The following is a 15,349-nucleotide window of genomic DNA, read 5'->3' as shown; positions in this document are numbered from 1 at the left end:
AGGGTAGTGCGTGCGGCCCAGTACATCACTGGGGCTAAGCTGCCTGCCATCCAGGACCTCTACACCAGGCGGTGTCAGAGGAAGGCCCTAAAAATTGTCAAAGACCCCAGCCACCTCAGTCATAGACTGTTCTCTCTACTACCGCATGGCAAGCGGTACCGGAGTCCCAAGTCTAGGACAAAAAGGCTCCTCAACAGTTTTTACACCCAAGCCATAAGACTCCTGAACAGGTAATGAAATGGCTACCTGGACTATTTGTATTGTGTGCCCCCCCAACCCCTCTTTTACGCTGCTGCTACTCTCTGTTTATCATATATGCATAGTCACTTTAACTATACATTCATGTACATACTACCTCAATTGGCCCAACCAACCAGTGCCCCTGCACATTGGCTAACCGGGCTATCTGCATTGTGTCCCGCCACCTGCCACCCACCACCCGCCAACCCCTCTTTTACGCTACTGCTACTCTCTGTTTATCATATATGAATAGTCACAGCCCCCCGCACCCCAACCCCCGCACCATATCTACATGTACATACTACCTCAATCAGCCCGACTAACCGGTGCCTGTATATAGCCTCACTACTGTATATAGCCTCCCTACTGTTTTTTTCACTGTCTTTTTACTGTTGTTTTTATTTCTTTACTTACCTATTCTTCACCTAATACCTTTTTTGCACTGTTGGTTAGTGCCTGTAAGTAAGCATTTCACTGTACACCTTTTGTATTTGGCTCACGTGACAAATAAACTTTGATTTGATTTAAACCCACAAGTACACCACAGAATAACACAATGCAATTACTAGGTGTTAGACAGGATTTAGCTAGTTGAAATGAAGTGTATCTTTAGCAGTGGTGTAAAGTACTTATGTAAAAATACTTTCAAGTACTACTTAAGTCGTTTTTGGGGGTATCTGTACTTTACTTTACTATTTAATTTTTTACAACTTTTACTTTTACTTCACTACATTCCTAAAGAAAAATAATGTACTTTTTACTCCATACATTTTCCCTGACACCCAAAAGTACTCATTACATTTTGAATGCTTAGCAGGACAGGAAAATGGTCCAATTCACACACTAGTAAAGAGAACATCCCTGGCCTTCCCTCTGATCAGTCGGAGTAACTAAACACAAATGCTTCAATTGTAATGATGTCTGAGTGTTGGAGTGTGTCCCTGGCTATACTTAAACTTAAAAAACAAGAAAATGTTGCCGTGTGGTTTGCTTAATATAAGGAATTTGTAATGATTTAAACTTTTACTTTTGATACTTAAGTATATTTTAGCAATTACACTTACTTTTGATACTTAAGTATATTTAAAACCAAATACTTCTAGACTTTTACTCAAGTAGTATTTTACTGGCTGACTTTCACTTTTACTTGAGTCATTTTCTATTAAGGTATTTTAACTTTTTCTCAAGTATAACAATTGGGTACTTTTTCCACCACTGATTTTGAGGGGAACATTATGTAATTAATGTGTACTTATATAGTACGTCATCCACCCTGACAACCTGGCCCTAATTTTAAAGCTTCTGGAAGCACCATCCAAGTGAAAAAATGAACACACTATTACTCCACAGAGTACGTGTAATATCTGTATACGTGTAATGTAATTACTAGGTGTTACACAGGATACAGCCAGTTAAAATTAAGTGTATCTTGAGATGTACTTACTTTTAATTATTGTGTACCTACAAAGTGCGTTACCCATTCTGACAATCTAATCGTCATCCAAGTGAGAAAATAAACACACTAATACACCACAGAGTATATATCTGTAATATCTGCATAAGTACAAGGTTATCGCTAATTGTTACACAGGATGTAGCTATTTAAAGTGATGCGTAACTTTATAGTTACCTATGAGCAATTTCGATATTACATATTACTCATTACCAACTGAAAATACCTACAAACAAAAGATGAGCTTCTACTTTAGTCAACTTTATTGCAACATGTAAAAAGACCTTACATTTCTTACAAAATAATAAGGATTTCTATTGTTAGATTCATAATTTGCTTAATTATATTAAACTAAGATGTAGGCCTACTCAATAGCATAAAAATAACAATTCTAGTGGTGACTCAAATCAAGTCAAATTTTATTGGTCGCATACACATACACTATATATACAAAAGTATGTGGACACCCCTTCAAATTAGTGGATTTGGCTATTTCAGCAACAACCCTTGCTGACAGGTACATAAAATCGAGCACACAGCCATTCAATCTCCATAGACAAACATTGGCAGTAAAATGGACTTACTGAAGATATCAGTGACTTTCAACATGGCAACGTCATAGGAAACCATCTTTATAACAAGTCAGTTTGTAAAATGTATGCCCTGCTAGAGCTCCCCGGTCAATTGTAAGTCCTGTTATTATGAAGTGGAAACATCTAGGAGCCACAACGGCTCAGCCACGAAGTGGTAGACCACAAAAGCTCACAGAATGGGACCACCAACTTAAAATCGTCTTTCCTCGATTGCAACACTCACTACCAATGGCGAAAAAAGTATCACATTTTCATACTTGACTAAAAGTAAAGTTACATTAATAGAAAATGACACAAGTAAAAGTGAAAGTCCCCCAGTAAAATACTACTTGAGTAAAAGTCTAAAAGTATTTGGTTTTAAATATACTTAAGTATCAAAAGTAAATGTAATTGCTAAAATATATTTAAGTATCAAAAGTAAAAGTATAAATTATTTCAAATTGCTTATTAAGCAAACAAAACAGCATGATTTTCTTGTTTTTTTGTATTAACAGATAGCCAGGGACACACTCCAACACTCAGACATAATTTACAAACTAAGCATTTGTGATTAGTGAGTCTGCCGGATCAGATGCAGTAGGGATGACCAGGGATTTTCTCTTGATAAGTGTGTGAATTGGACCAGTTTCCTGTACTGCTAAGTATTCAAAATGTAAAGGGAAAGGGAAAGGGGTAACGAGTACTTTTTGGATGTCAGAGAAAATGTATGGAGTAAAAGGTATATTCTTTTCTTTAGGAATATACTGAAGTAAAAGTAAAAGTCCAACATTTAAATAGTAAGGTAAAGTACAGATACCCCCAAAAACTACTTAAGTAGTACTTTAAAGTATTCTTACTTATGTACTTTACACCACTGCTCACTACCGAGTTCCAAACTGCCTCTGGAAGCAATTTCAGCACAATAACTGTTCGTCGGGAGCTTAATGAAATGGGTTTTCCTGGCCGAGCAGTCGCACACAGGCCAAAGATCACCATGCGCAATGCCGAGCGTGGGCTGGAGCTCTCCACCATTGGACTCTGGAGCAGTGGAAACGCGTTCTCTGGAGTGATCAATCACGCATCACTATCTGGCAGTCCGACGGATTAATGTAGGTTTGGCAGATGCCAGGTGAACGCTACCTGCCCCAATGCATAGTGCCATCTGTAAAGTTTGGTTAAGAGGAATAATGGTCTGGGGCTGTTTTTCATGGTTCGGGCCCGGCCCCTTAGTTCCAGTGAAGGGAAATCTTAACGCTAAAGCATACAATTACATTCTAGATGATTCTGTGCTTCCAACTTTGTGGCAACATTTTGGGGAAGGTCATCAGTGCCCAATCTCACTAATGCTCTTGTGGCTGAATGGAAGCAAGTCCCCGCAGCAAAGTTCCAACATCTAGTGGAAAGCCTTCCCAGAAGAGTGGAGGCTGTTATAGCAGCAAAGGGGGGGACCAACTCCATATTAATAACCATGATTTTGGAATGATATGTTCAACGAGCAGGTGTCCACATACTTTTGGTCATGTAGTGTATTTAGCAGATGTTATTGTGGGTGTAGCGAAATGCTTGTGTTTCTAGCTCCAACAGTGCAGTAATATCTAACAATACACAACAATACACACAAATCTAAAAAGTTAAAGAATGGAATTAAGAAATATAGATATAGATGATGCTGGAGGTCATTTTGCAGGGCTCTGACAGTGCTCCTCCTTGCACAAAGGCGGAGGTAGTGGTCCTGCTGCTGGGTTGTTGCCCTCCTACGGCCTCCTCCACGTCTCCTGATGTCTCCTGATGTACTGGCCTGTCTCCTGGTAGCGCCTCCATGCTCTGGACACTACGCTGACAGACACAGCAAACCTTCTTGCCACAGCGCGCATTGATGTGCCATCCTGGATGAGCTGCACTACCTGAGCCACTTGTGTGGGTTGTAGACTCCGTCTCATGCTACCACTAGAGTGAAAGCACCAGCATTCAAAAGTGACCAAAACATCAGCCAGGAAGCATAGGAACTGAGAAGTGGTCTGTGGTCACCACCTGCAGAACCACTCCTTTATTGGGGGTGTCTTGCTAATTGCCTATAATTTCCACCTTTTGTCTATTCCATTTGCACAACAGCATGTGCAATTTATTGTCAATCAGTGTTGCTTCCTAAGTGGACAGTTTGATTTCACAGAAGTGTGATTGACTTGGAGTTACATTGTGTTGTTTAAGTGTTCCCTTTATTTTTTTGAGCAGTGTATATATACAGTACCAGTCAAAAGTTTGGATGCAGCCACGCATGATTTTTTTTTTTTTTTTTTTACTATTTCCAACATTGTAGAATAATAGTGAAGACATCGAAACTATGAAATAACATATATGGAATCATGTAGTAACCAAAACAAATTTAAATAAATCAAAAAATATTTTGGATCCTTCAAAGTAGCCACCCTTTGCCTTGATGGCAGCTTTGCACAATCTTGGCATTCTCTCAACCAACTTCATGAGGAATGCTTTTCCTTTTTTTTTCAATTTAAAGTTTTATTAAGTTTTCAAACAACCAACCAAACACATTCCACATTCACAGATGTGACAGACTTAAAAAAAAAATAATAATAATAATAAATAATTAAAAAAAAATGTTATATATATATATATATATACATATATACATACCTACATATACATACATACACACATACACACAAATAATAATTATAACAAAATTTAAAATGTAGAACTTGCAGCAGCACTAAGGAATGCTTTTCCAACAGTCTTGAAGGACTTCCCACATTTGCTGAGCACTTGTTGGCTGCTTTTCCTTCACTCTGCGGTCCAACTCATCCCAAACCATCTCAATTGGGTTGAGGTCGGGTGATTGTGGATGCCAGGTCATCTGATGCAGCACTCTATCACTCTCCTTGGTCAAATAGCCCTTACACAGCCTGGAGGTGTGTTTTGGGTCATTGTCCTGTTGAAAAACAAATGATAGTCTCACTAAGCGCAAACCATATGAGATGGCGTATTGCTGCAGAATGCTGTGGTAGCCATGCTGGTTAAGTGTGCCTTGAATTCTAAATAAATCACAGGCAGTGTCACCATCAAAGCACCCCCACACCATCACACCTCCTCCTCCATGCTTGGGAACTACACATGCGGAGATCATCCATTCACCTACTCTGTGTCTCACAAAGATACGGCGGTTGGAACCAAAAATCTCCAATTTGGACTCATCAGACCAAAGGACAGATTTCCACCGTGTTTCTTGGCCCAAGCAAGTCCCTTCTTAATATTGGTATTAACTGACCTTCATGTCTTAAAGTAATGATGGACTATTGTTTCTCTTTGCTTATTTGAGCTGTTCTTGCCATAATATGGACTTGGGCTTTTACCAAATAGGGCTATCTTCTGTATACCACCCCTACCTTGTCACAACACAACTGACTAGCTCAAATGCATTAAGAAGGAAAGAAATTCCACAATCTGTAACGTTCGTCATTGGGAGAAAGAGAGGAGGACCAAGGTGCAGTGTGGTAAGTATTCATAATCTCTTTTAATGAAAACGAATACTCGAACAAAAACAACAAAACACGAGAACGAAACGAAACAGTCCTGAACGGTGAAAATACAAAACACAGAACAGAAAATAATCACCCACGAAACACAGGTGGAAAAAGGCTACCTAAGTATGATTCTCAATCAGAGACAACTAACGACATCTGCCTCTGATTGAGAACCATACCAGGCCAAACGCAAAACACAACATAGAAAAACTAACATAGACAACCCACCCAACTCACGCCCTGACCATACTAAAACAAAGAAATAACAAAAGAACTAAGGTCAGAATGTGACACAATCTAACTTTTAACAATGCACACCTGTTTTTTAAAATGTATTCCAGGTGACTACCTCATGAAGCTGGTTGAGAGAATGACAAGAGTGTGCAAAGCTGTCATCAATGCAAAGGGTGGCTACTTTGAAGACTCTAAAATATATTTTTATTTGTTTAACACTTTTTTTGGTTACTACATGATTCCATATGTGTTATTTCATAGCGTTCATGTATTCACTACTATTCTACAATGTAGAAAATAGTAAAAACAAAGAAAAACCCTTCAATTAGTAGGTCTGTCCAAACTTTTGACTGGTACTGTATATATATATATATACTGGGATGTATAGACATTATGGACAGTATATGGATAGAATATTTTGTATATCTGAAGAATACGTAGTATAGAATAGTATATGTACAGCAATAATTAAATAGGATAGGCCTTGACTAGATTACAGTATATACAGTTGAAGTCGGAAGTTTACATACACTTAGGTTGGAGTCAATAAACTCGTTTTTCAACCACTCCACAAATGTCTTGTTAACAAACTATAGTTTTCGCAAGTCGGTTAGGACATCTACTTGTGCATGACACAAGTAATTTTTCCAACAATTGTTTACAGACAGATTATTTCACTTATAATTCACTGTATCACAATTCCAGTGGGTCAGAAGTTTACATACACTAAGGTGATGTCATGGCTTTAGAAGCTTCTGATAGGGAAATTGACATCATTTGGGTCAATAGGAGGTGTACCTGTGGATGTATTTCAAGGCCTACCTTCAAACTCAATGCCTCTTTGCTTGACATCATGGGAAAATCAAAAGAAATCAGCCAAGACCTCAGAAAAACATTTGTAGACCTCCACAAGTCTGGTTCATCCTTGGGAGCCATTTCCAAACACCTGAAGGTACCACGTTCATCTGTACAAACAATAGTACGCAAGTATAAACACCATGGGACCACGAAGCCGTCATACCGCTCAGGAAGGAGACGCGTTCTGTCTCCTAGAGATGAACGTACTTTGGTGCGAAAGGTGCAAATCAATCCCAGAACAACAGCAAAGGACCTTGTGAAGATGCTGGAGGAAACAGGTACAAAAGTATCTATAGCCACAGTAAAACGAGTCCTATATAGACATAACCTGAAAGGTGCTCAGCAAGGAAGAAGCCACTGCTCCAAAACTGCCATAAAAAAGCCAGACTACGGTTTGCAACTGCACATGGGGACAAATATCGTACTTTTTGGAGAAATATCCTCTGGTCTGATGAAACAAAAATAGAGCTGTTTGGCCATAATGACTATCATTATGTTTGGAGGAAAAAGGGGGAGGCTTGCAAGCCGAAGAACACCATCAACCGTGAAGCACGGGGTGGCAGCATCATGTTGTGGGGGTGCTTTGCTGCAGGAGGGACTGGTGCACTTCACAAAATAGATGGCATCATGAGGGAGGAACATTATGTGGATATATTGAGGCAACATCTCAAGACATCAGTCAGGAAGTTAAAGCTTGGTCGCAAATGGGTCTTCCAAATGGACAATGACTCCAAGCATACTTCCAAAGTTGTGGCACAATGCCTTAAGGACAACGAAGTCAAGGTATTGGAGTGGCCATCACAAAGCCCTGACCACAATCCCATAGAAAATTTGTGGGCAGAACTGAAAAAGTGTGCGAGCAAGGAGGCCTACAAACCTGACTCAGTTAAACCAGCTCTGTCAGGAGGAATGGGCCAAAATTCACCCAACTTATTGTGGGAACTTGTGAAAGGCTACCCGAAACATTTGACCCAAGTTAAACAATTTAAAGGCAATGCTACCAAATACTAATTGAGTGTATGTAAACTTCTGATCCACTGGGAATGTGATGAAATAAATAAATGCTGAAATAAATCATTCTCTCTACTATTATTCTGACATTTCACATTCTTAAAATAAAGTGGTGATCCTAACTGACCTAAGACAGGGAATTTTTAAGAGGATTAAATGTCAGGAATTGTGAAAAACTGAGTTTAAATGTATTTGGTTAAGGTGTATGTAAACTTCCGACTTCAACTGTCTGTACTGTACATATAGTTAGGGGTAAAGTTACTAGGCAACAGGATAGACAGTAGCATCAGCGTATGTGGTGAGGGTGAAAGTGTGTGTGTGTGGCATCAGTATGCATGTGTGTGGTGTCAGTATACATGTGTGTACATGTTATGTGTGTGTGAACATATGTAGTGTGTTTGTGTGTGTATGTATGTGTGTGTTGGGGTGTCAGTGTTAATATATGTGAGTGTGTGGATAGAGTCTAGTGTGTGTGCATAGAGTCAGTGCAAGAGAGTTAGTGCAAAAAGGGTCAATGCTGGTAGTCCGGGTAGCCATTTGATTAGCTATTTAGTCTTGTTTACAAGTCTTATGGGTTGGGGGTAGAAGCTGTTCAGGCTCCTGGTGGTTCCAGACTTGATGCATCGGTACCGCTTGCCCTGCGGTAGCAGAGAGAACAGTCTGTGGCTTGGGTGGCTGAAGATTTTGACAATTTCTTGGGCCTTCCTCTGACACCGCCTGGTATAGTTTTAATCACTTAATAATTCATAAACAAACTTGATATCAGTAAAAACACTATGACTAATTGGTAGGTATACCTTTACTTGTTACTTCTGTGACCTTTCATCCTCCTTTCTCATGAGTGAGTGAAATTAGAGGTTTTAGGTAACGGAATTACAAGGCAGAAGGCAATGTAATCTAAAAAACGAAATATAAGTGTTGATATTAGTTGGCAGAGGTCTTTACATGATTGTTTTTTAATGTATTTCTAATACCTTTTAATACTTTTTTCTGGTAGATGTTTTTTAAGACCCATTTTCTATCTGTTGGACCAGAAATCAAATCAAAGCCTTTACTTATTCCACATTTTTAGGATGAAAATGGTTGGAAAATGTATATATGCCTTAATTTGTAAAACCATAGACTCTTAGCTTTCATTTGACACCAAATTTGACATGTTCCTGTAAACTTCACACGTTGCGCTCATGGGTCCTTTTAGATGAAATGCCGTCTTTACCGTATCTACTAGCACACAGCAGTTGAAAGAGACTATCCATGATGACTGACAGAATTATTCCTCATCATACGGTGGATATTCACCTTCATCTGCATCTTATCCATATTATAACCCTCAATATATTGTTTTTATATTTGACATTGTTTAATAAATTATATTGATTACTCATAGGCTTCCTTTTCAAGCTGAACTACAGTAACAGATGGACCGCCTGGGAGTAGGCCTCTGTGAGAGAACAGCAGGCTGAAGGGAGGCAACGGACAGAGACAGAGAGAGGGCTCCTGCTTCCTGCACTGAGGGCCAGAGGCAGCTGAGCTGAGAGGATGGGAGGAGAGAGAGAGGGGGTGTCATTTGGGTAGTTTGTAATTATGTCTCTCTTTGTTTAGAGGGCCTGTGACAGGGATGAAGTGAGGGGGAGGTCTTGCTGCTGAAAAAACGTTGTGTGTCAGTTTGGTGTGTAGTTCTCTTTGTCCCTTGAGTCTTTCTTACTGTAGCTCAGTCTCTCTGGTCTGCCTGTCTCTGTGAGGCTCAGACACACTAGGAAAAAGGGTCGCCGGGCTGCATGCTACAGCCACAGCGGTGGACTTTCTCATTGGGAGGAAATTCTGAGGCAGTAGACCATTCTGAGGCAATGCTAAGGAAAGGTCCGTTAGTCCTGTCATCTGGATTCTAGATGAGGATGCTTTAAAGAAGTACATTCTGTACCCATTAGAGCTCAGGATTCTGGGATACACACAGGAACACAGCTGACAGAGTTTGCCAACTAACTCTATACCACTGAACAGGACTGAGGTAAGTCATGCTCCCTCACTTTAAAAGTTACAAAGATAGGATCCCATTTCAGATTTAATAAGAATAGTGCTACTATTATAATGTAGATGATCAATGGTTAATGTTTGGCGATATGGTACAGGGCTTCTGACACTACCATTTGGCAATCATGTGATGTATTCTTTTTCTTTGGTATTCCAGTTTACTTACAGAAACTTGTTGCTACCAATAATGTGTTTCACTGAGGTTGAGGAGTAGTGACCCCTGCAAATATAGTGTGTTGTGTCAATGTTGAGGTGATAATGGTGTTTATGGTGTTGACAATGGTGGTAGCCAGAGTTGACCCTGAAAGGATTGTGTTGACCAATGGGATGGAAGTGTGAGTTGACTCTGACTGGGTTTTGTTGACCATCGTCACCCCAGTGTTGACTTGTTAATAAACTCCAGCCAGGCAGACAGGGTTACGTGTACTTTCACCTACCAGGGGAACATCTGGTGGGTTTTCAAGGCTTAAAAGACAGTCTGAGCTCCATCTTAGATATTGTGGTAGCACTTTTACATGCTCTGCTATCCACTGAAAATGCCTGTATGGAAATTTGCATCTTTGTGGCCAGTGTCTGACTGTGATGTACTTGTTGGTGTACAATTATAGTTGTTTGAAATGGGCAAATGCTAGTTTTAATGAATGAATACATCTCTACATGTTCTAGATATAGAGTATCATCTTTTATTGGGGGAATCTGCTAATGAATCTCTATCACTGCTTATTTCCATGGACAGAAGAGCAGTTGAACAGGTAGATGGAGAAGCAGCTGACTATTGGCCTGTCTCTGTTGCTGGTGCTCCTCCTAGTCATGCCTGAGGTGGGGGGGCGGAAGGAAGAGTCCCAGAAGCGCCCGTCCCGCTCCTCAGAGCTAAAAGCAGGCCGCTGCTCCTACACCTTTATCGTTCCCCAGCAGAAACTGAAGGGGGCGCTGTGCGTGAGCACCGAGTCCACCACCGGCGCCTCCAACCACTCAGAGGTAACGGCTCTGCGGGGTGAGTTGAGCCGTCAGCAGGAACAGCTGGAGAAGCTAAGGGGCCAGCTGGAGCAGGAGGGGGCCCTGGTTACGGAGGTACGGGCGCTACGGAAAGAGAGCGGCAGCATGAACTCCCGCATCGCCCAGCTCTACGCCCAGCTGCTGCACGAGGTTATGTACAGGAAGGACCAGGTGGTCGAACAGAGGCGGGTCGAGAACCTACTGCTCAACGCCACCGCACAGGTAATCAGACAGAGAGCATTGTGGGAACAGCTGTGTTCATAAGGGGGAAGTTAGAATCATATAACTACAGGCATGTAGCACCTTGATACATCCCTGATTGTCCCGTTGTCTGTTGCTCGGTCATGGTGGACCAACATCCCAGATGCTGCAGATCTCCATTAGTTACAGGGAGCTGGAGAAGAAGTATGGAGCCCTCACCTCCATGATGAGCAACCAGAGTCAGCTCATCGCCCGGCTGGAGAAGCTGTGCCAGACCACCAAGAACACTACCCCACCTCCACAGGTAGGGGGAGCTCTGTATTTATCAAATCACTGGCATTGTTATCATGGGCCTTTCTCAAGCATTGACCCTGACCCATGAAGCTAAAGTTGTACCATAACATACTACAGTACCCACAATGGTCTGTACAAATGTCTTTATATATTTGTGTTGTATTGGACAGATGACATCTGAACCCCTGAGTATCCAGTCCAGTGGGCGTCTGAATGACAGCTCACAGTCCAAGGAGATGGCTAATGATGTTCAGAGAGACCAGGGCGCCCCTCCACTACAGCCACAGGAGGAGAGAGAACCCCTGCAGGGGACAAAGGTGCTCCCCACCACCATGGCCGACACCCCTACTGACGCCCCCTTCATAAGCTTCCCTGTCACTAAGACCCCAGGTAAATCATGGCACCCTCAGAGCTTACAACTGCCAACGGCGCTTTCAGCTTAACCAACACTGTCTATGTAGGAATGAAGGTCTGTCTTTGTAAGACAGAGTAACACTATGTATCTATCTTCCCCCGGCAGCGTTATCACACATTATAACACCTTGTTTCTATTTCAGTCAATACATCGCATATCTCATTGGTTCCTGCTTTGTTTCGATATTGTTTTTCGATATGGTTTTTCTGTCACCTTTGACAACAATCAGAACAAACAAGCTGTTTTCTTTCGGCCCTTCAAATGCTTAATTGTTTGCTGTCGGGACCTTGAGTTTGTGTATGAAACAGTGTCAGTATTTTGTCAGTGTTATTTACACTCCAGAAGACACTGTGCAGAAGCTCGGGGAGTCACTGACCCTCTGATAGGACTTTGTTATCTCTCTGGGAATGCCTAAACAATGTCTAATAACTGCCAGCTGTTCTCATCAGAGTAGAGAAGGGGCTTTGTTAATGAGTAACACACACACGCATACACACACACACACACACACACACACACACACACACACACACACACACACACACACACACACACACACACACACACACACACACACACACACACACACACACACACACACACACACAAAGTTTGACTTTGATATAACATTTGCAAATTCATCAATAATATTTGTTATAAATAACAATCAAATGGGCCAAAATATAATAATCCTCTTTTAGGAAATAAACCATCAAAAGTAGCTAATCCACAATTTGGTACCAATAATCAGATTTGTCAGCACCTCCTCTAGAAAGAGCGAATAGGATGAATTCCAAATAAAAATATATTAGAATCTAAAAAAATCTAATTTACCAGCAGTACACACAACAAACACTCTCTCTCTCACACACACACACACACACACACACACACACACACACACACACACACACGCACGCACGCACGCACGCACGCACGCACGCACGCACGCACGCACGCACGCACGCACGCACGCACACACACACACACACACACACCCTAACAAACACACACCCTAATCACAGCCCTCTATAGGACATTGCTATGTAACCTTGAATTACAAGGTGATACCCCCATACAATGCACGTTGTGTGCGCAACTGGAATGTGTGAGATTACAAGGCAGAGCATTCAGATGTGTGACCCCTCTCTCCATTACGTGTCTCACTCCCTCATTTCCAGCAGTTGGTTGAGCCTGCCCAGTGGCAGATGGATGGAGTTTGGACGTTTTGGACTTCCATTAGTTCCATTGCAACAGGCAGGCTCAATCGAGCACAATTATGACTATTTGAACCCAGGTATGTTTCCTGAAATCCTAACTGCCTTTGTGAACCACATACCTACACCATCTCTGTCCCTCAGGACCCTGGAGGGACTGCCAGCATGTGCTGGACTCGGGCGAGACCACCAATGGGATCTACCTGCTGCGTCCACAGAGCGCCAACCGGCTTCTGCAGGCCTGGTGTGAACAAACCAAGGCCCAGGGAGGCTGGACCGTCATCCAGAGGAGACAGGATGGATCAGTCAACTTCTTCAGGACCTGGGAGCAGTACAAGGTGCTCTCACCTCCAGTGTGCAGTGAGCCACTAAAAGTGAAGCGCTCAAGAGCTTGTTATGACATCAGACAGTGTGCTATTACCACTGCAATACAAAACACACAGTGAGTGTGTGCACTGCAGACCAATAATCCTTTCCCCTCCTCCGTTTGCCTTTCATTTCAGCTGATTATATGTCATGAAACACGAGCTGTATAGTTACTGTAATTGACAACCATCACAGTGGGCTCTAAAACCCAGCTGGTATTACAGCTCAGAGACTCAAGAGTATACTTCAGTTGAGGACGGTTTAACACCACAGAAGTCATGAAAACTATTGCTACAGTGAACATAACCCTAAACTATCTGTTGTACCCCTCCACCCCAGCAAGGCTTTGGGAACCTGGATGGAGAGTACTGGCTGGGTCTGGAGCACCTCTACTGGCTGACCAAGCAGGCCCACTACAAGCTTCGGGTGGCCATGGAGGACTGGCAGGGCCGCCAGGTGTTTGCAGAGTACGACAGCTTCCGCCTGGAGCCTGAGAGCGACTGGTACCGTCTGAGGCTGGGGGAATACCAAGGCAACGCCGGAGACTCAATGTCCTGGCACAATAACAAAGCCTTTACAACTTTGGACAAGGATAAGGATGCTTATTCAGGTGAATCCTCTCTCTCTCTACTACCCTCTCTTTTTTCATTTCTGCCTCTTTTCATGGCTGCCTGTTTGAGCACCCAGGTTTGGCTTGATGAGTTGGTTTCTCTCTCCATTTCCTCATTAGGGAACTGTGCCCACTTCCAGAAGGGGGGCTGGTGGTACCACATGTGTGCCCACTCCAACTTAAACGGCGTGTGGTATCGAGGGGGTCACTACCGCAGCCGCTACCAGGACGGGGTTTACTGGGCAGAGTTCCACGGCGGCTCCTACTCCCTCAAGACGGTCACCATGATGATCAAACCCACCTAACCGTCTTCCCGTTAGATATACACCACAGGAGGTTGGTGGCATCTTAATTGGGGAGGACGGGCTCGTGGTAATGGTTGGAGTGGAATAGTTTAAAATGTGTTTGATGCCATTCCATTCACTCCGTTCCAGCCATTATTATGAGCCGTCCTCCCCTCAGCAGCCTCCTGTGTTATACACATGTCAATCATGCATCACGGCAATATTATGGTTCCTTCATGGATAAGGAAGGATGTTAATGAAGTTCTTATATGTTAAACAGGTATGTTAATAAGACAGCGTTAGACTGACATGCCAACACAACATGTGGAATTGTTTTCTAACTGCAATGTATTTATTTTATAAAAAATTGCAAAACAATGTTTGAAGATTACACCACAAGGTGAAGTAGGAGTACGTTTCTTTTACTAATGAGAACTGACATTGTGGTTTGATGCAGTGGTGTAAAGTACTTAAGTAAAAATACTTTAAAGTACTTCGTAAGTCGTTTTTTGGGGTATCTGTACTTTACTATTTATATTTTTGATGACTTTTACTTTATTACATTCTTGAAGAAAATAATATACTTTTTACTCCATACATTTTCCCTGACACCCAAAAGTACTCGTTACATTTTTAATGCCTACCAGGACAGGAAAAAGGTCTAATTCAAGCACATAAAGAGAAAATCCCTGGTCATCTCTACTGCCTCTGATCTGGCAGACTCACTAAACACAAATGCTTTGTTTATAAATGATGTGTGAGTGTTGGAGTGTGTCCCTGGCTATCGGTAAATAAAAGAATGTGCTTAATATAAGGAAAAAGGTTTGCTTAATATAAGGAATTTGAAATTATTATACTTTTACTTTTGATACTTAAGTATATTTGAGCTATTGCATTTACTTTTGATACTTATGTTTATTTAAAACCAAATACTTTTTTACTTACACTCAAGTAGGATTTTACTGGGTGACTTTCACTTTTACTTGAGTCATTTTCTATTAAGGTATCTTTACTTTGACTCAAGTATG

At 41.8% G+C, this 15,349-nt stretch overlaps 1 protein-coding gene across 1 annotated transcript; it reads left to right on the top strand.

Moving 5' to 3' along the window:
• The first annotated feature begins 9,514 nt into the window (after nucleotides 1–9,514).
• Nucleotides 9,515–14,814, top strand: LOC139577428 (angiopoietin-related protein 2-like). Its single transcript, XM_071404446.1, has 7 exons — nucleotides 9,515–9,915; nucleotides 10,675–11,156; nucleotides 11,299–11,439; nucleotides 11,600–11,819; nucleotides 13,206–13,399; nucleotides 13,767–14,037; nucleotides 14,158–14,814. The coding sequence occupies exons 2-7, from the start codon at nucleotides 10,695–10,697 to the stop codon at nucleotides 14,340–14,342; spliced, it is 1,473 nt and encodes a 490-aa protein (XP_071260547.1). The 5' UTR covers nucleotides 9,515–9,915; nucleotides 10,675–10,694; the 3' UTR covers nucleotides 14,343–14,814.
• The last annotated feature ends 535 nt before the right edge of the window (nucleotides 14,815–15,349 follow it).

Source organism: Salvelinus alpinus, chromosome 1 (assembly GCF_045679555.1).
Source record: "Salvelinus alpinus chromosome 1, SLU_Salpinus.1, whole genome shotgun sequence".
NCBI classification, from domain to species: Eukaryota; Metazoa; Chordata; class Actinopteri; order Salmoniformes; family Salmonidae; genus Salvelinus; species Salvelinus alpinus.
Note: the sequence above shows the minus strand (reverse complement) of the source record. Positions and strands in the feature narration are given on the sequence as shown.

Excerpts from the sequence above, each read along its gene's own strand:
- LOC139577428 (XM_071404446.1), top strand. The coding sequence starts at position 10,695 with ATGGAGAAGCAGCTGACTATTGGCCTGTCTCTGTTGCTGGTGCTCCTC. Across the intron at positions 11,440-11,599 it reads ACACTACCCCACCTCCACAG|ATGACATCTGAACCCCTGAG; the intron begins GTAGGGGGAGCT and ends TGTATTGGACAG. Across the intron at positions 14,038-14,157 it reads GGATAAGGATGCTTATTCAG|GGAACTGTGCCCACTTCCAG; the intron begins GTGAATCCTCTC and ends TTTCCTCATTAG.